At 42.8% G+C, this 21087-nt stretch overlaps 1 protein-coding gene across 5 annotated transcripts in view; it reads left to right on the top strand.

Annotated features, from left to right (window-relative positions):
• Positions 1-228: 228 nt before the first annotated feature.
• CDC42BPA (CDC42 binding protein kinase alpha) overlaps positions 229-21087 on the top strand; it is a 149993-nt gene continuing 129134 nt past the window's right edge. For 3 of the 5 annotated variants that reach the window (XM_075204355.1, XM_075204356.1, XM_075204354.1), the window contains exon 1: positions 229-709. In XM_075204355.1, the coding sequence (XP_075060456.1) occupies positions 532-709 (178 nt within the window). In that variant the 5' untranslated portion in view covers positions 229-531. The remainder of the gene's footprint in view (positions 710-21087) is intronic. The other 2 variants (XM_075204358.1, XM_075204357.1) reach the window with 1 other exon arrangement.

Genomic DNA, 21087 nt, shown 5'->3' with positions numbered 1-21087 from the left:
CTGTATCCCCTGCACTCTCCTTATGAGACATCCTCCTCCTGTATCCCCTGCACTCTCCTTATGAGACATCCTCCTCTTGTATCCCCTGCACTCTCCTTATGAGACATCCTCCCCAGTATTAGACATCCTCCTCAGTATTAGACATCCTCCCAGTATTATCAATCCTCCCCATATTAGACATCCTCCCCCAGTATTAGACATCCTCCCCATATTAGACATCCTCCCAGTATTAGACACCCTCCCAGTATTAGACACCCTCCCAGTATTAGACAGCCCCCATCCCTGGCTCCAGTATCTCCTCCCCCGGCTCAGTAGATCACAGCCCCCCTCTCCCTCCTCCTCCCCCCCAGCCGGGTGTGACGGAGCCCGCAGGATCCTCTGTGTCTCCCCATCCAGCTCTCTCACCCTCTTCTCCTCAGGACATGGCGGGCGGGGCCGGGTGGCGGGTGACCCGGCGGGCTCCGGGATGTGCTCGGTGCGGCCCGAGGCCCTGATCTCGTCCGGTGACCGTGTGACCCGGCGGGTGTGAGGATGTCGGGTGAGGTCCGCCTGCGGCAGCTGGAGCAGTTGGTGCTGGAGCGGCCGGGCCGCGGGGCCGGGGGATGTATGAGTGTGGAGACCCTGCTGGACTCACTGCTCTGCCTGTACGATGAGTGCTGCGGCTGCCCGCTGCGCCGGGACAAGAACATCCACGACTACATCGAGTGGGGTGAGTGACCCGAGGGGGCTGTCAGGGGTGACAGGTCTGGGGGCTCTGTTATATGGGGGGTACTGCTGAGGAGATGTGACTGGGGGCATTACTAGGGTATAGGGGGTCACTGTTATATGTGGGGGGTACTGCTGAGGAGATATTACTGGGGTACAGGGGTCCCTGCTATATGGGGGTACACTGCTGAGGAGATATGACTGCGTGGTACTACTGGGGTACAGGGTCCCTGCTATATGTGGGGTACACTGCTGATTAGATGTAACTGGGGGCATTACTGGGGTACAGGGTCACTGTTATATGTGGGGTACTCTGCTGAGGAGATGTGACTGGGGGGCATTACTGGGGTACAGGGTCACTGTTATATGTGGGGTACTCTGCTGAGATGTGACTGGGGGGCATTACTGGAGTACAGGGGTTCCTGTTGCTCGGGGGGGCACTACTGAGATGTTACTGGGGGCATTACTGGGGTACAGGGTTCCCTCAGATGGGGCACTGCTGAGGAGATGTAACTGGGGGGCATTACTGGGGTACAGGGCTCACTGTTATATGTGGGGTACAATACTGGTGAGGTGTGACCGGGGGGCACTACTGGGGTACAGGGGTCCCTCATAGATGGGGCAGTGCTGAGAAGATGTAACTGGGGGTTACAGCATCATTACTGGGGTACAGGGTTCCCTCATAGATGGGGCAGTGCTGAGGAGATGTAACTGGGGGTTACAGCAGCATTACTGGGGTACAGGGTTCCCTCATAGATGGGGCACTGCTAAGGAGATGTAACTGGGGGGTTACAGTGTCACTACTGGGGTACCAGGATCCCTGTTGTAGCTGGGGGCAGTGACCACCCTAGAGGAGATGTATCTGGGGGGAGTTCGTGTCATTACTGGGGTATAGGGTTCACTTATAGGTGTAGGGGGCAGTGACCATCATGGGGGACATTACTGTTGAGGGGATGTTACTGGTGGTAAGGGTATATGGTCCAGTTTGCAGGGCCCCCTTTGTAAGGAGGCAGTGTGACTGATCGTGTTATTACCAGAGACATTTCTTGGAGAAACTGATATGACTTTGTGTACAATGACTTTTTGAGGCACACTGGTCTAGTGAGGTACCAGCTTTAATTCAAATTGCATGGCCCAATTATTGGGCCATGCAATAGAATTTCTGGGTGACTCCGGATTATAACTTAATGGCAGTATGCGCTGTCGTTACTGGGGGATATGACTGGATTGGAGAGGTAGTGATATGGGGGGAGGGGGATACGGTGACATCTGTGGCCAAAGGGACAATGGTAAAGAACCATGACAGGACATTTCAGTCACACTTCCTGGGATACCATAGTTATACGAGTGCCAGGGTACAGTGGTATAATGTGGGTGACACAGGGCTGAGGACACTCGGGATGAGATTTGCTGTCACCCAAACATAGAGGTTATATGGACATGACACCGAGGGACGTGGTGGGCTGTACAGTTATTACAGTGGTTTGACAGGAACGGTGTAGACTGGTTGACAATACAGATCTGCAACTAACTGAGGCTCAATTACTCACTGTTGTGTATATGCTGGTTCTAGTATGAAGACTTGTGTGATGTGACTATATATATATATATATATATATATATATCTCCAGGTTGTCCATTATAACTGCGAGTAAGTAAGGTGGAACGCTGGGATTGAGGCAACATATGGTCCAAGAATTCCTGGCCAGTGTCACTGGGCACTTTAATGTAATGGGGTCTATTGAACTGGACACCCTGGGGGGACATTTCCAAAAGTCAATACAAGGAGAAATGTCTGGAAACAGAGAAAAAAAAATAGTTTGTTAAAGTGCAGTTTATTTGGAATAATAAAAAAGTGAACCCCCCCCCCTCCCCCACCTCTTTCCAAAGTTACATTTTTTCTGCAGGTAAATTGTCTGGAATTTTTTAAACAAAGTCTTTTCTTTTTTTTTTATTACTGTACAAGACCAGTGCACAGATAACACTCAGCCAGTACATGACATTGTGCAGATCCAGGAGGGTGTTTAAATGTGAACTTGATACGTTTAATGACAAAGTCCTGCAGGATCACAACCCAATTTTCCAAATCTGCACCATTTATGGCGGGCTGTATCTTACAGGCTTTTTAGTTGAGACGCTTCTGTGGGCATTAATGATGTCATTATGGATGTTTAGTTGTATAGTCCTTAATGGTGTATAGGTCAGTGGTGGCAAATAAAACATGATCTGTATGTATTATCTTGCAAACCATTGCGAATGCTGTTTATTTCCCTTGTACATGCATTGGATGGCTGTGCTGTTACTACCAGCAGTATACTTTGCAGCAATAAGCTCACCGGTAGAATCATACATTGCATCATTGAAATATGACTTCTCTTTTTTTATCCTCTGTGTGCGGAGATACGGAAAAATATAACTGAATCTCCAAGGTCACGGCTAGGTGGAACTGGGTTGCAGTATGTCTCTTATTTTCTCTACTGATCCAGGTTTCTAACTGCATGGTCCTGCGACTCCTCAAGCTGTCTGAGATGTTTAGCTGACGAAATCATTAGTCCTAGCCCTGTGCAGGGGGTGTCAGCCGCGGGTCGGAGACCCAGTTTGTGTTGATGGCAGTAAAAAATATTGTTTTATGTGAAAAGCAGTAGATTTTATATATGTTTTCTTGTGATTGGCGATGGCAGTGAGTAAGGAGAGGCTCAGCGTGGCTCCTATTCTCTATATGATGTCACTGCTATTTCCTGTATTCCCTACTTTGATCTAAAGTGACCAGATCTACATAATGAGAGGGGCTTTGTGTGAGTGTAAGTGGCGTTATCAGCTCCAACAGATGTCCAGTCTACTGTACATGGTGTCACAGAAGGACACAGCAGACTGGTGATCTGTGAATTCACCGGTGGTATACTCTGCCAGCGCTGGACTTAGCAGCTGGTTACAGGGGGCTTCAGATAACCCCCCCGGTACCTTATGTCACTGGACGGTAGCATGACAGTGGGTCAATATACAAGTGTCAGCACCGTGTTCATTGTTTTGTTGTTCTCAAACTTCCCAGAGCCTCCTATAGACGTGGCTTTGGATATGTAAACATTGCTGTTTTGAATGCATTGTTTATTGGTCTAGTCTGACGTTCTATCACCCATGTGAGACCTTGTATTATAATTCTGTAAAAAAGTGTTTTTATTAGGTTACAACAGACGGGATTCAATTATTCTTTTATTTTGAATTCTTAGCACCTGTTATTTATTCTTTATTATAATTTATATAGCGGTAACCTATTGCACAGTGCTTTACAGAAGACGTTTCATCATCATCATCATCACCATTTATTTATATAGCACCACTGATTCTTCAGCGCTGTACAGAGAACTCACTCACATCAGTCCCTGCCCCATTGGAGCTTACAGTCTAAATTCCCTAACACACACACACACACACACACACACACACACACACACACACACACACACACACACACACACACACACACACACACACACACACAGAGACTAGGGTCAATTTTGATAGCAGCCAATTAACCTACCAGTATGTTTTTTGGAGTGTGGGAGGAAACCGGAGCACCCGGAGGAAACCCACGCAAACACAGGGAGAACATACAAACTCCTCACAGATAAGGCCATGGTCAAATCATGACCCCAGCGCTGTGTGGCAGAAGTGCTAACCACTGAGCCACCGTGCTGCCCAGCTGGTATCGATCCTTGCCCACGGTTTAGCGTACATTTCCAAACGCTGACATTCAGCCTAAGATTGTTTTTTATTTTATGGACTGTGGGAGGAAACTCGGAGCACTCAGAGGAAACCCACGCAAACACGGAGAGAACATACAAAGTCCCCCACACATAGCGCCCTATTTGATCTTCAAACCTAAACACAGGTTGATTTTAATAAAAATGTCTGGACCTTGCACTGATTGGCCACACTAATCTTACCATGTGCAACTAGGTTAAGATTTGGAGGTATATTTACTAAACTGCGGGTTTGAAAAAGGTGGAGATGTTGCCTATAGCAACCAATCAGATTCTAGCTGTCATTTTGTAGAATGTACTAAGTAAATGAGAACTAGAATCTGATTGGTTGCTATAGGCAACATCTCATCTCTTTCAAACCTGCAGTTTAGTAGATCTAGCCCTTGGAGTCTGTAAAGGTCTTTAAGCTCTAATACTTTTTCGACACCAAAACTATGAATATATGTATGCATTAAAAAATGTGTAAGTAAAAGTTTTGGAGAGATAGAAGTCCGTACAATTGCAGGAATGGGAAACTACAAGTCCTTGGACTTATCACTTGCCTGTATCACTTGTACCTCTGTCTCATATTGTACGTCCTCTCCGTGAAAGCAATACTTTATGTATATGCACTATAAAGGTGTGAGCGTAATTTCATTTTAAAATAAACTGCGTCTTTTAAATATTGCCACAAATACCAAACTTCCTGCTTGTTAAATGACCAAACAATGTGGTAAATGTAAATGTAAAAAAAAAAATGTTTTCTGAGAAATTGCTGCATCATTTTTGGAGATATTACCACAGGATTTTATTTTTTAAAATACTACTAAGACGTGTTTTGCATGTTCTACAAAGCTGCTTGTTTGTCAGATAGTTCAGTGAATCAAGCGGGGGGAAAAATAAGTGATTTGGAATTAGCTCCTGTTTTATAGATTTGGGAGTTTTCTCTGCTTGAAGCTGGGTGGTAAATTCAGAGACTGAGTCTGTGTTTTGGAAAATACTTTAGAGGCTTGTTCACAACTATCCCCCTTTTTTTTTTTTTTTTTTTTTTTTAACTTTTCACGTGTTAATATACATATAATAAGCACAATAAAAAATAGGAGAAAATAAAAGCCGGTGGCGCCATTCCCACCATTGAGTCCTAAAATGTTAGACCGTGGCACAGCCTGTACCTCATCCGTCAACGAGCGCTGTCCGTACACGAGGTTGTATTGGTGTAGGCGCACGGAGAATGCGTTTACTCATTTTCCTGACGCAGATTTGTCAACAAGCCCTAGACGTCGTGAAAAATAAACTGTAATTATGGAATAAACACAAAACATTTATTTGAAAAATAATTAGACTTGTGGCAGGTGATTCTGTTTGCCAATCTTTTTTAGTTATTGTGTTAGCTGGTACTTTAGTACTTTCTATCCGTTTTGATGTTAAAGTTATACCCTCAGACATCCTTAATATCTTTGCTTGGGCAGCACGGTGGCTTAGTGGTTAGCACTTCTGCCTCACAGCACTGGGGTCATGAGTTCGATTCCTGACCATGGCCTTATCTGTGTGGAGTTTGTATGTTCTCCCTGTGTTTGCGTGGGTTTCCTCCGGGTGCTCCGGTTTCCTCCCACCCTTCAAAACCATACAAGTAGGTTAATTGGCTGCTATTAAATTAAGTTGCCCTTAGGCTTTCTCGGTCTATGTGTGTGTAAGTTAGGGGGTTTAGACTGTAAGCTCCAATGGGGCAGGGACTGATGTAAGTGAGTTCTCTGTACAGCGCTGCGGAGTTAGTGGCGCTATATAAATAGATGATGATGTTTGTACATACCCGCTTGCAACTTTCGTGGGGAAAAAATGTTCTGTATTTGTAGATAGAAACGTACTGTCCAATAAACGCTCATCTGATGTAACGGGTATCATTACAATGTGTCGTAAACCTTTTAAATTGCTGGGAGATCTGTAAAAAATCTGAAAAGAGAATATATAGTCTAAACAATATGTCACGTTATACTGTTGTCAGTCCTGCCGGCTGCTTCAGTACATCCCTCCGTGATGCCCCCTCATTATGCCAATGTCGTGCTGCCTGTAGGTGGTCGGGCCTGTAGTTGGGTCACATTGTGCCCTTAGGATGGGCTTTTCATTCGCACTAGCAGTGGGAGGAGGACGGGGAGATGGAGGGATGCTGCAGGGTAAACGGCCTGACGGCAGCAATGGAGTAGCCCAGGGCCGTGAGCGACTCAGCTTAGTAAGGCCTCCGAATCTGCACCGTCAACAGCACAGTTTGTGGAAGGGGGAGGGAGAAGCTCATTAATGCAGAACCCGTGTCTGTGTGTAACCTCTCTCTACCTCCTGAGAGGTCAGGAGAGCGCTGTGCCAGTCCTCGTCACACTGGCATTAACCTCCAAAGCGTCAACGTTCATCCTTCAGTCACCCGTTAACCTCTGTAGTATTGGTGAAGGACAGAGCGATCCAACCAGCGTTCAGCTCTTATCGGGGGGGTCTTCTCCGCTTCACCGACGCTTTACAGGGTTTGTCTGGTGATATCGGCTCAATTTCTGGACTGTGAGTGGGTTTTTTAACACCTATAATAAGGGTCGTAGAGCCGTTAAGCAACACACAATCATATTGCAAATTTCGCTGTGTTATTTTATTTTTTGTATCTTCCTATAGATCAACTGAATGGATATTATTGTAGGGACCGTAAAAAAATAGAAATCCTATTAAGAAAACCATCACGGGATAGTGCCAGGCTAGACCCCGAAACTCTTAGTGTGCGTTCTATAGATCGTTTCTTTCCACTCGTGAATATATTATGTTTATGTTATGAATGCTTAGTACGCTGATTCAATCCACATTATAAATGATAATGAACGCTGTGCTACCTATCCTGCATCTGCAATCACTTCATATTTTGCATAATCCACATTTTCTGAACCCCCCCCCCCCAAAAAAAAAAAAATTAAAGATTGACCTTTAAAGTTCCATGTATAAAGTTTTTTTTTACACATATGATTGATACACGGGTATTTTAAACTAACCTACATTCTGTTGTTTGAATGGTAGTTTACAATTCAGCTAAGTGACCTAGGATTGGGGGTGACATTCATGTAAATATGAGAGCATGGAGTGAGTAACTTCTGAATGATTTTCTGTGTCCAAAGAGCTGTTCTGAAATCTATGCTAAAAAACAGAATCATTCAGTTCAATCTCCTCCAAAATGTGTCCTATTTATATTTTTTGGGGGGTTTATTTCTGTTTACAACTGTGTTGGGAAAAATAAATAGAATTCAGTAGCCAGTTAGTCAGATCTTGGAACCAGCGGAATCTATTATCCAGGCAGGGCAGAGGCGCGTGGATTGACCCTAGCAGAAAACTGCTCCCAAAATACAGGCGCCAGTGGTCACAGTGGTTCTCCGTATATGTCCGTCCTTTTTTCTTTTAAAGGTCCTTTGTTGGCTGCTGGTATCCACAAGAACAATGAGCTTGAACTTGGAAGTGAACTAACTTTTCATAGGGACTGTCCCAGATTTGTCCCTGTTTTTCAGCCTTGAGTAACTGCACAGTTTAATTCCTATATACACACACACACTGTTTATTTGCAGGTGTTCACATATTACAGCCTGGATCCATTGTTTATCTAAGCTCCGTCACACCCATTATTTAGTCTTGACAGGTCGCTGACTGCCAGGAAGAGGCTCCGACTGCTACAGTATAAGCAGCACCAGCCGGCACGCCAGCTACAACACATGTAATATCCAGCTATATTTACAGCACAGTCAGCTCTAATAAACAGAGCCCTTGGTTCTGCTCCCTACTGAATGGAGGGATTATTGGCTAATGCACTACACAGGGTTACTGGGCCCAGCGCTCACAGGTCAGCAGATAATTGCAGGTAATGTTTTATTTCTGTCTGATGCGGAGAAAACAGCTGACGGGGTGTATTAATAATTCAGCAGTGTATCTGCATTATGAATGCATACATTTATATATAGATAGGTAATGGAGGACAGTTACCTGCCTATTAAAATGCAGATCTTCATTTTCTATCGATACCTTTGGAGCGATGGGTTGTGAATAATATTGCACAGTGTAAGAATAAGCTTAGTATGACTCAGTAGTATAGGATTTGAATGAAATGGTTTGAGTAGCTCGGTTATGTATAAACCATCATCATCAACATTTATTTATATAGCGCCAGCAAATTCCGTAGAGCTTTGCAATTGGGGCTAGTTGTGATCCCCACTAATGTGAATTGATCATTGGGAATCCAAAGTTAGATACACTCTTATAGTGTGTATCTAACAAACCATTAGATTTGCAATTTTACAAATCTAACAATAAAAAAAATAAAATGATATTTTGTTAAAGGTTTTAATGGGAAGTTTTACTCATACAGGGAAGGCGGCATTTTCACACGTGCGATGTTAATTGTAGCTTTCTCATTCTGTACATAGATCCTTATTTTCCTATTTGCATGCATTGATGTGAGTGGTAGCTGCCATGTTGATGTGAAGTATACTGTTCCGTAATTCACGAAGGCAACACATCATATAGAGTGCAATTACAGTGGTCATGTTTCACGCAAACTGTATACAGACTGTGGAGGAGCCCGTCCGCTGATCCCGGGATCCGTATATGCATGTGGTTATCAGACGGGAGATCAGTTCTGTCCTTCTTGACTAAATAGGGCACTGACGCGGCCGCTCAACGCTCAGGCAAAATGACCGTAACTCCTTGGGGGGGTATTCAATTGTTAGCGAGATTTATTTTTTTTTCCCCACCGTATAAAAAAAAAAATAATCTCCTGCAGGTTTATGCCGGCAATAGTGACCGTTTTGAGTTAGCGCAGTGGGAAATTCAATTGAAAAAGAGGGAACGCTGCCCCGTGCGTTAAACATTGTGTTTGCGAGATTTTAGGGGAGTGGAGTTTTTATGCGGTCATGTATAACACAATTAAAAGGTTTTACATACATTTCCATACATTAGATTGCATTACACATCGATAATATCTACATTACAGTACTTTCTTTTAGAATATTTTTTTATTGAACTATTTTTTACCATACAATCATCTATATCATGTCAAAACACATTACTACATTCATATTTGTACCAAAAACATACATAAATATAATTAATTAGTGATTTTATTTTTTATGTTTATTTTATTTCATTATTTTTTCACAAGAAAATCAACTTACACAAGTTAGGCATTAGTGATAAACATAAGTTTAACTTTTTTTTCTACATTTTTACATGATTTCAAATACTTCACAGAGGTTTTTTATTTTTTAACACACCCCAAAGAGGTGTGAGATAAAACAGCATATTTTTCTGTTTAACGCTCCTCGTTAAAAAACAATTGAATAGCTTTTAACGCGGCTGCCTCTCGCACACCCTATACTTTCAATAGACCTTCACCTGGAGCGCGAGAGGACCGTTTCATGAAAAAAAATGTAGCGTTAAAAATGGAATTGAACAGCGTTAAAATGACTTAACGCGCTCAAAAAGAAAATCTCGCTAACAATTGAATACCCCCCCCCCCCCCCTCCTTGTGTACAACCATGTTCTGAAGGATTATATAACTTTCTATCTTGAAGGGGGGGGGGGGGGGGTGTAGTGGAGAGAAGGAGTCCGACTGTTTACATCACATATGTTTTTTTTGTTTTGTTTTTTATTATTGTTTTGAAACTTTAGTTTTGCTCCATTGTCTGTAAACTGCATCACACACAACGCTCCCTTTATATAACAGCATCTCTGCCCTGCATAGTATTGTGAGTTTAGTGGTTTGTGTCACTGTAGTGGATTTAGTGTTTTGGATACTTTTTATGGTGAGTTTAGTGGAATGGGTGCTGGAGGCCACGGGCAGACACGGCTGTTTGTGCTTTGTGGTGTTGTGAGTTTAGTTTTGTGTTACTGTTGTGAGGTTTCATGTTTTGTTTTTTTGTTTTTTTTCTTTCTTTCTACTATGCAACAGTTTTTGTGTATGTGTGAAATAGTCTCATTTATTTGGTCCTTTAAAAGTTTCTCCAACATTCTTTAACAATAGTCTGTTAGTTTTGGCCGTTTGGTGTGTAACCGAGTGCAGGACATGTGTTGAGTGTAGTAGTATGTTGGACCCATCCAGAAGGATAGTATTGCCTTGTTCTTAGTGTGCGTAGCGTTATAAGCAGTGGTGTGTAAGCTTAGCGTCTTGCATTTGATGAACACTGGAACACTGCCTAATAAAATTACACACGCTGGTTCACGGTGCTCATACGTGGCCTATGTCAACACGTGAACATGGAGGGGGTGTAGTGCACACGTTTCCATAGTTTTATGTTTATAGTTTTTTTTTTTACTTAAACTCCTTTTACTGTGATAATACCTGACTCAAACTCTCACCTTTTATATCTGATCTACTTATACTTTCCATTTAAAACTTTTAAAGTAAATTGATTTCCTATCACATGATTGGGGGCACTAAGCAACCCCGCAAAACCGACTACTTATCCTTATCGTTGCCTATAATAACTTGGAAGCGTTTCCACCTTCTGGTCATACATTTTCTATGCATCCTTAAAAGGTCCAGACGACCCTCCCATATTACATTATGTACCCCCTCTTACAACAGTCAGACAGCGTATGACGTATAGCGAGGGATTTAAAGTGGACTTGGCGCGTACATGCCGTGAAGGCAGCCATTTTGAATGCTGAAACAATGTTTGGTGAGAGCGCAGCCTATCGATTCGATGAGCACCAATGACATCACTGAGGCCGCAATGATGTCATTAGTTTATTCAATCGATAGGTTGTGTAAATTGTTCATCCCTCAAAGTTACTGCTTTGCAAGGACCCTCCGCTACAGGGCTGGTACCTGACACTTGGGATTACTCGTCCAACGTCCGTTTACGGTAGCGATAATGTTTTTTGGCCAGCCGTACACCTGCTCGGGACCATTGTAAGTGGCTGCTCCGTGGTGATAAGTTGTACACGTTTCACAGGCTCCAGGGCAGAAATACAGAAAGCGCTGTTATTGTGTACTTGGCAGACTGACTGAACGTGCCAAGCCTTTGTTCTACCCTACTGCCTCGCTCTCCAAGTCCTCCTCTCACTTCTCCGTATGAGCTCAATCAAAATATTGTTTTGGCGGAGGAAGTGCAGAGGGGTGTCTTAAGAACTGTGTTGAAAGAAGTGGACGATTAGGGGGGGGACGGGGGGCGTTGGCGTTTAAACCAACAGTAGCACCAAATCTTAACTGCTGGCACTGGTTTATGTTGTGTGGTCGTTTCACACGGTGAGCAGGAATTCTTTACTAATCAGATTATCTTGATTATTTGACTTTTACGCAGAGCATGTTAACGTCCCTAAAAATGGGTTCTCAGCGTTTAAAGAGTTTATCAAGACTGCTTAAATTGGCCTTAACGGTGAAGTGATAGATCCACAATAGCGCACGTCGCCCTTGTTTAGAAACTGCGGCATCTGATAACAGAAGTATCATGTGGCTCCTTTTTAACGGGACCTGTCTTCTACACCTATCCTATCCCTCGTCGGTCGGTCACATACCGGCTGTGGGTTTTCTAGCCCAGTTTAGTAACAGAAAGCAGGCAGCTGATTTCTTGATAAGGAATTGCAGAGCATTTTTTGCACATAGCAACGTTTTGTGGAATGAGCCCCTTTGATTTGCTTTCACTGAAAGTGCGCTGAGTGCATCAGTCTCTTAGATTTATATTGTCATACAACGCAGATTACTATACACAACCACGAACGTGCACAATACTAATATAGCACGTGGATGCTTTATACATTTGAGAGACAGATGTTTATGGAGCCCATGGAGGGATTAATCCATGCAGATTTATACAGTAGGACAATATATCTCGCTCTTGCTCAGGTGGTTTGGGGTTGTCAAGCTCCTCCTCCCCCATGAAATTGTCATTTGCGTCAATGGCATGCGCACAGGGGAGGGGCCTTGACAACCCCACCCAAGCATCTCCTGCTTTGGACCATTAAACACAATTGGGGACCTGCCAAAGCACTGGATTGATGCAGTGTAGATAGAACATTTGATAGTTAATGGTTAGTTTTGCTGGGCCGTAATAGCGAGTTGACGTTGTGCGTTTGAAATTACATGGAATTTCCAGTATCATTGATACTTCTACCAGCAAGCTTTTCTGATTCACATCTCATCGTGCCAGGAACACTGGGCAGCCTCCATGATTTGGGTGACAGAACCACCTCACTCCTGTGTTCTGATTGGCTCTCCCTGCAGACAACCAGCTCGTGCAGACAATCGCAAAACATTATATAAAGGGTTGGAGCTGTAATCCGCACTTTAGAGACAGTTGTCAATTGACGCTCACCAGAGGTTCCAGACCGTGCTTCTCTAGCTGTCGTAGAACTACAAGTCTCAAGGGTGGCAGGGCATGCTGGGATATGTAGTGCCACTCTAAGAGAGCCACAGACTATCTGCTTTATAGCAAGCAACCACACGATTTGGTAATAATAATAAATAATGTCAGTAACACAGACTTTTTTTTCCTTGTAAACTGGAGAAAAACTTTGTTCAGTGTTTTTCCACTTTTTTATAGAAGGGAAAGGCCTTAGTACTAACCGGAAGGCTCTTTATTGAGCTTTTCCAGACCAACTAAAAAAGGAAAGTATCGGGGGGGGGAGGAGGAAATATTACGGGTGTTCCTGAAAACATGACAGTGTTAGAAGAAGATAACGCTCACCCAGCCCTGCAGGAAGTAACGTCTAAAATGACAGATGCTGCGAATCTCCAGCAGTTTGGCAGGAGGAGAATGCCTTTGTTGTGACTCTGGGAGCGGCCATTTTATGGGCTGACCCAATGTCCCCCAGTCATTCAGTGTGGGAACCGGTGACGTTATTGAGGCACGAGGCAAGAAATGTCTCTTGGTCCACCTCACAAAATGGCCGCCTCCACTGTGTGTCAGTAATGGGCACACAGTAAAAGAGATGCGGTGTTTGATGGTTGTGTGACTGATCCCATAGATATCTGTATGTACGTTGCATTTTGTTCTTCCCATTAATTAAGCCACTAAAGAGGGTATTCAATTGTCAGGGAGTTTTTGTTTTTTTCCCCCCCGCAGCGCAAAATAAAAAAATCTCCCGCGGGTTTTTGCCGGCAATAGCGACTGTTTTGAGTTGCCGCAGCGGGAAAACTGGTGCAATTCAATTGAAAAAGAGGAAACGCTGCCCCCGCACGTTAAACATTGTGTTTGTGAGTTTTTAGGGGAGTGAAGGGGAGTTTTAACGCGGTCATGTATAACACATACTTTTCCATACATTAGATTGCATTACACATTGATAATATCTACATTACAGTACTTTCTTTAGCATAGTTTTTAATTGAACTATTTTTTTTTTTACCATAGAATCATCTATACCATGTCAAAACACATTACTACATTCATATTTGTACAAAAAACATACATAAATATAATTAGTGATTATTTTTTTTATTATTTTTTTTAAAGTTAATTTTATTTCATTCTTTTTTCACAAGAAAATCAACTTGCACAAGTTAGGCATTAGTGATAAACATAAGTTTAACTTTTTTTTTTTTTCCACATTATTGCATGATTTCAAGGAGGTGCGAGATAACACAGTATATTTTCCTGTTTAACGCGCCGCGTAAAAAAAAACAATTGAATAGTTTTTAACGCGGCTGCCTCTCTCGCACACCCTATACTTTCAATAGACCTATTACTGGAGCGCAAGAGGACCGTTTCATGAAAAAAGAACTGAGCATTAAAAATGGAATTGAATCGCGGATAAAAATAACGCGCTCGAAAATTATAAAAAAACACCGTTAAAATGACTTAACGCGGATAAAAAGATAAAAATTGTTGACAATTGAATACCCCCCTAAGTGGCAGTGTTCCATTGGTGTATTTGGATAATACTTCATGTTACCTGACGTGAGCAAGCATTGCAGATTTATTTACAGAACGGATTATGTATATTTGCTTTACTGGCCACAGTGAAATGAAAAAATAAATAAACGATCTGTATGAACTAGATATTTTCCCCTCTGGACTTCAGTTTTTAGTGGTGCTTTTGGCTTAATTACTTCTAAACTAATCATTGTTTATACTAATTTCCAGCTGTATTCTGTGGTAACTGCTTGTTTTGTGTCCTGCGATGTCGGCCATTTTGAAGACCGAACCAATGTTCATGTGAAAGTATCCTGACACTCCTGGGGCATTAAGCACATAGATCTTTTTACTGCTGTTGGCAATGTCTAACACAAGAAGCAGGATCTGGGCAGTAGCTGCCTCCAGTACAGTCCTGTCAATGTGGTAGGATTCTTACATATTTCGTAAACCACAAAAGTCAAAATGGATTTTTTTTTTTCAAATAAACCATGAAGGTAAAAACAATGTTCATTGTTATCCTGAAATTCCAATGCAACGGTGTTAAAATATTACCACCGCCCCACTCCAGGAACGGATGCAGGTCAGGCAGCTGGAGTTGCAGCCTGTTGTGTTATCGTGATTTGAGCTTTTTGTCTTATGCCCACTCTGTTTAAGCACCAAGGGATGTGTGTTTTGCCGTTTAAGATGGTGGAGGTGCAGAATACTCCATTACACTTAGGGGTATATTTACTAAACTGCGGGTTTGAAAAAGTGGAGATGTTGCCTATGGCAACCAATCAGATTCTAGCTGTCATTTTGTAGCATGCACTAAATAAATGACAGCTAGAATCTGATTGGTTGTTATAGGCAACATCTCCACTTTTTCAAACCCGCAGTTTAGTAAATCTAGCCCTTAATGTTTTTAACATTGCTGTGGTAGAAATTCAGTCTAAAACCATTAAAATTTATCTTTATGAAAATGTTAATTTGGGGGCCTAATTGTTCTTGCCTGGTGAGACCCCATGACCACAACAAATTGTAGTGGTAGACGGATGTGTTCCAGTTATAGGAATTTGTCTGCAGTACAACTGTACGTCTACGAGGACATGGTCACATGGCATTTTTTATTTTTTTTTGTATTTAAAATCTTTTCTGCAAAACATTTCTACTTAAGTTGCCTTCCGTGTTTGTTCTCGCATTGTACAAAGTAGACGGAGCAGGTGTTTTTTTTTCGTGTTTCTTTTTCTATTTCAATGCTTTGATTTCCTGTTTTTATTAATTTTCTTACACCGTTCTATAAGAGGAAGTTTGCTCTGGAATCAGGAGTCATGTTTCTACCCACGAGATCAGAATTACAAAAGATTAACAGAGGCAATTTATCCATTTCATTGGCTGGTTTCCTGTTCTTCACATACTGGGTGCCTGGGAAAAGTCTGAAGCTGCGTCACCCGCTCTTCACATGGAACAAACAACACAAATCTTTATCCACTTTTTTTTTCTTTTTTTTCCTACCAAATATGACTTTAATTCCTGTCAATCTTGATTAGCAGTTTTGCTGCATTACATTCAGGGACAGAGGCCATCAGTTGTATTGCTGAAGGATTTCTCTACGGCTCTCTCTTTCACTCGCTCCTCTCACTGTTTCTTGTGCTCTCACTTTCTGTCACAGTGTCTCTCTTTTGTATCCTTGATTACTTTCTCCCATGCCCTAACTTATTCTCCCTTTTTCCTTCTTTTTCTCTGGCCCTCGGCCTCAGTCCTTGTCTCTGGCCCTCGGCTTCGTCTCTGGAACTTGCCCTTAGCCTCGTCTCTGGAACTTGCCCTTAGCCTCGTCTCTGGTCCTTGTCTCGTCTCTGGTTCTGGATCACGCCCTGCATTAGTGTAACAAAATGCCATCCTACTCTTGTCAATAACTTGGGTATTTGAACTGCCCTGCTAGTAGCTTCAGCGCATGCTACAGTACTTTTATTTTTGCATATTTATAACACACATTGGAAATCAGCAAATCATTACTCATTGTCCTTTTAAACACATTGATTTTTGATTTCCATATTATCATTGTTTTGGCTTATTGTCAATGGGTTTGTATAACATGCAATACCTTGGGTGTCTGGACCGTGATATCACATAGACGATGGGCTTATAAGCCGGCTCCTAGCAGCCACTTTGTGTGTTTACATTTCTGTGTCAGATAAAACCTCAGTATTATGTATTTAGGTGACATTCCTGGACACGTTTCGCTGCCACAGCTGCAGATTGGCAGTTTGAGGGTGTTGGTAATTCTGTTGAGTATGACCAGAAAAGTCGACCTCCCAAGGTAGATTTATGTCTCAGCTTTGCATTGGTGAAAATGAGTGTTGCTGACACTTTATATATTAATTTCAGTATTTTTCGAGGCGACAGAAAGCCGTGGGAAAGGGACGTCCGGGACGCAGGTGCAAGGATAAACGTTTTAAAAATGAAAAAATACAATGATTGTTTTAAAAAGAAAATATATACCATCTTTCAGTATGTAACATTTACTGGGGAGGGAGAGCAGCCATCGGTCTGTGCCAGCTATTCCCTTTAAATATACCCTCTTGCTTATATACAGTGGAGGCAGCCATTTTGTGTGCTCAATCAATATTAATGCAAAAACGGCCTACAAGAAACTGGTATAGTGTATAAGCTGTATTTAAGTATTGGTTCTGTCCACTAAATGACTTGTACCATTGTGTGACTCACAAAGAGTACCTCAGTCATTTGTTAGACTCTTAGGGGTATATTTACTAAACTGCGGGTTTGAAAAAGTGGAGATGTTGCCTATAGCAACCAATCATATTCTAGCTTTCATTTTGTAGAATGTACTAAATAAATGATAACTAGAATCTGATTGGTTGCTATAGGCAACATCTCCACTTTTTCAAACCCGCAGTTTAGTAAATCTAGCACCTAGGCTGCATTTCCATCAGTATGGAGCCCCCAAAATGGCTTTTGCCGCCGTGTGCCTCATTAATGTCACTTGTGAATTAATAAACAGCCTTCTCATCTGTGAGACTTCCCCTCAGAGAATGGCTGCCAGCACTGTGTGTAAACAGCAGCTACGCCTAATTAAACACTTTCATTACTGGTGAGTGACTTTCCAATTTAAATGTATTTGAATAATTTCCATAGAAGACCTTATTTTCAGGCTTTATTCTACAGAAAGTCTTAACTTTTGTCTATTCCATTATCACTTGAAGGAAGATTCCATATGAGGAAAAATGCCGTCCCAAAAGGTTTCTTAACTGGGTCCACGGTCCAGGCGGCCATTTTGTAAGCTGAGGTAATATGCATGAGAATGCTGTTTATTTTCTTGTCACTGGTTCCTGTTGAATATTGGTACATCACACACAGTGGCTGCCTTTACTGTGTGTGAGCGGCAGAAGCACCACAGGAAAAAGAAAGATGTTTTTCCCTTTCAGCTGATGAATGGTTCGCTGGCTCACATCTTGTATTACACTCACTCCTTCTGGTAACAGGGATGATTATATACTACTGAGTAAGCCATTTTAAAGGTGACCTAAAGGGATGAACATCCAGAATGTGCAGCTGAGTGCAGAGCTTTCAGGAAGCTCATCTGGACAACGTATAGAAACATGAACATTTTCCTTTTAGTTATATTAAAGAAACGTGTTACTCATTCATTTTCTGCTTGTGTATGACTAGGAGCTGGCTCAGACTCTGCAGACATGACTAATATCTACCCTGTAACCCCCCACCCAGGTGTCGGTGTGCCATAGCTGTGGTACCCCCCAGACGCCAGCGTGCCGTAGCCTTGGTAGCCCCAAGCATCAGCGTGCCGTGGCCGGGGTAGCCCCAAGCATCAGCGTGCCTTTGTCGTGCTACCCACAAATGTCGGCGTGCCGTTGTCGTGGTATCCCCAAGAGGTGGTTCCTAATAGAATATATTGCATATATGACAATCTTGCGACACCACTCAGCCTGCATAAAAAATACTTGATCAGGAGTACAGCTCCCCCTGAAAATCTTTCAGAAGTTGCTCACCGATTGCTGCTGTATTTCTTTGAATGTTTATTCTATATACCAAATCACAGGCTTGGATCAACAAACTACAATATTAGCACATACTTGCACACTTTTAGAAACTCTGGAAAGAAGGTCGGCTGGCGGGTGTGTGGGCGTGGTAATCGCATGCGGCATTATGAAGCGGGGGTGGGGTCACCGTGACGCGAATTGCATCATTAAGCTCCGACTCTGCCTGGGATCCGGGAAATGTGTCGGCTCTCTGACAAGTGTTAGTAACTGCCTACAGGGCCGGATTAACCATAGGGCTAACTGGGCTACAGCCCAGGGGCCTATGGCATCCAGGGGGCCCTTGAAAGTGCTCAGCAGCAGTATTGATCGGTCGGGGGGCGAGGGCGCCCCCCGGCGCGATCAGTGCTGCTGAGCACTTTCACTGTGGTCCTTCCCCGGCGCGCTGTAGTCTCCTTACTGAGGAGATTTGTGAGTCTCACTCTCACGAGATCTCCTCAGTAAGAGCGCACAGCGCGCCGGGGAAGGAGGTAAGTGCGGGTGGAGGGGGTGCGGGCAGTTTGGATCACGGGGTGGGGGGGGCCCTCACGGGGGAATGGAGGCCCCCTTAGCCCAGGGGCCTCCATTCCCTTAATCCGGCCCTGACTGCCTATAGCACTCCTTGTTTGTTTACATACCTTTTTGTGTCATATACTGTACATACATTTGTTTTGTTTCCCACGTGTAGACATAGGACTACGATCCGTAAAGTTTGAGTTGATAGAGAACCATGTTGCCTCTGTTACTCCATCAATCTGGAAACATCCTCCTCCTGGTTATAATATTTAGACGTCATTTGGGAGTGAACCCCAGCAATTAAGTTTAATCAAATGTAATTTTTTTTTGTATTGACTTTAATTGCAGTTAAACCATTGTGAATCTTGCTGCACATATCTGTAGTGTTTTAATAAACCTGTTTCTCTCTAAGCATACAAGACATTCTCAATTAAATGCTAATTGCCTGAGATGCGCACCGTATGTATACGGTTTTATGACTTAACCACTTGTCTAGAGGGTTTGCACCCTTTCATGACCAGACCAATGGGGATCATGTTTATTGTTATTACTAAATCTAGTGAGTAATCTACTTTTCTAGGACAGATTGTGCTTTCTTTTGGTAGCAAATACTAACAAATATCATTTCATAAACATTGTCTGTGGGAAAGCAGGGAATTTAGTCGTCTAGAGTCCCATAGATTGTAAGCTTGCGAGCGGGGCCTTCTCATCTCTTTGTCTGCTTTACCCAGTTTGTTTATTACTATACTGTGTTTGTCCCCAATTGTAAAGCGCTACGGAATATGTTGGCGCTATATAAATGATGATGATGAGTACGGCAATCCCAGATATGTGTAAAGCACCTTGGGGGCAGGTGTAAGGGTACATGGGGCTGGGGGTTGGCAGACAAAAATTAAGGGGTTGGAGAATTGTTTTGTGAATTTGGGGCAAACTACATTCTGTGCTACAATTATGTGTTGTGTGTGTGTGTGTGTGTCAGATTGAGTCTGTTGTGGTTTTAATTGGCTGGAAAACAAGTTGGGTGGGTGGCAAATACATTTACTCTGCTTTTCATCTGTTATTTTTATCGCATTTTTTTTTAAATTTTATTTAGATTTTTGTTTAACTGTTTCTTTGTGTTTTTTTGTACTTGTGCAGCTTTTGCAACTCTGGTGCACCCGCACACTTGGGGTGTGTAGCAATAGGGAGGTATTGGTCCTCTCGGTCTCTCTCTGCCCACAGCCTGACTCTGATGGGGATTTGTTGTCCTCTCCACCATCATCTAGCATGAGTTTAACATCACAGTAGGTGATTCACATTCTCATTGTGCCTCCAAACTACTCTCACTATCCTCTTTTTGGCCTCTCCCAATGGACTGACTAACCTACTTTTCGTGTTGGTCACTGCATTGATCTTGTTTACTCCAGAATGTCCTCCATTTCTGATTTTATTTTTATTTTATTTTTTTTAATACTCATTTCCATCTCTCAGATCATCACCTGATCATCTCCAATCTTTCGTCCACCACTTTGCCCCTTAACTCAAGCTTCCTCACAACAACCGCAATCTTGGCTCTATTAATTTTCAAGAACTTTCCACCTCTCTGTAACAGCTTCTCTCCCCAAATTCTACGTTCTCCTATCTTGATTTGGCAGTTCCACCCCCTAATTCAACCCTAACACTAGACCTTTGATCAAGTGGCTCCATCTACTTTTTCTTCTCCGTGTTGACCAAAAACTCAACCGTGGTACACTAAAGGAATTGCCTTTGAAAACACTCCTGCAAGTAGAAAACCATTGTCGAAAGTCTTGTACGTCCGCTTGACTCCCTCAAATATACCGATATCTATCACCCCTATCGAAATGCTCTGCTTGTTGACAAACAAACTTTCAATCTCTTAACGCCAATTTAACACCTCTTTTAATGCATTTAAACCTCTTCTGAAACCTCGCACATCAACCCCTCCATCCACCACCACTGCCCAAGATCTTGCTCCCTACTTCAAGGACAAGATTGAAAGCTCTGATATCAAATTTTATCCTCTTTCCCGAACAACAGTCTGCTCAAATCTTTTACTGCACCCTCTGGCACCTTCTCTTCATTTAATCCCCCAAATGCAGATGAAGTATTTACCCTCTTTTTATTCTCTCACATTACTACCTGTCCACATTGATCCCATCACCTCACAGATCAGACACTTTCTGTCTCCTCTGTAATCTCCTTTCCTCTCTGCCGGTGTCTTTCTATCATTAG

Source organism: Mixophyes fleayi, chromosome 3, assembly GCF_038048845.1.
Source record: "Mixophyes fleayi isolate aMixFle1 chromosome 3, aMixFle1.hap1, whole genome shotgun sequence".
NCBI lineage: Eukaryota > Metazoa > Chordata > Amphibia > Anura > Limnodynastidae > Mixophyes > Mixophyes fleayi.
This window is presented reverse-complemented; position numbering and strand designations above follow the sequence as displayed.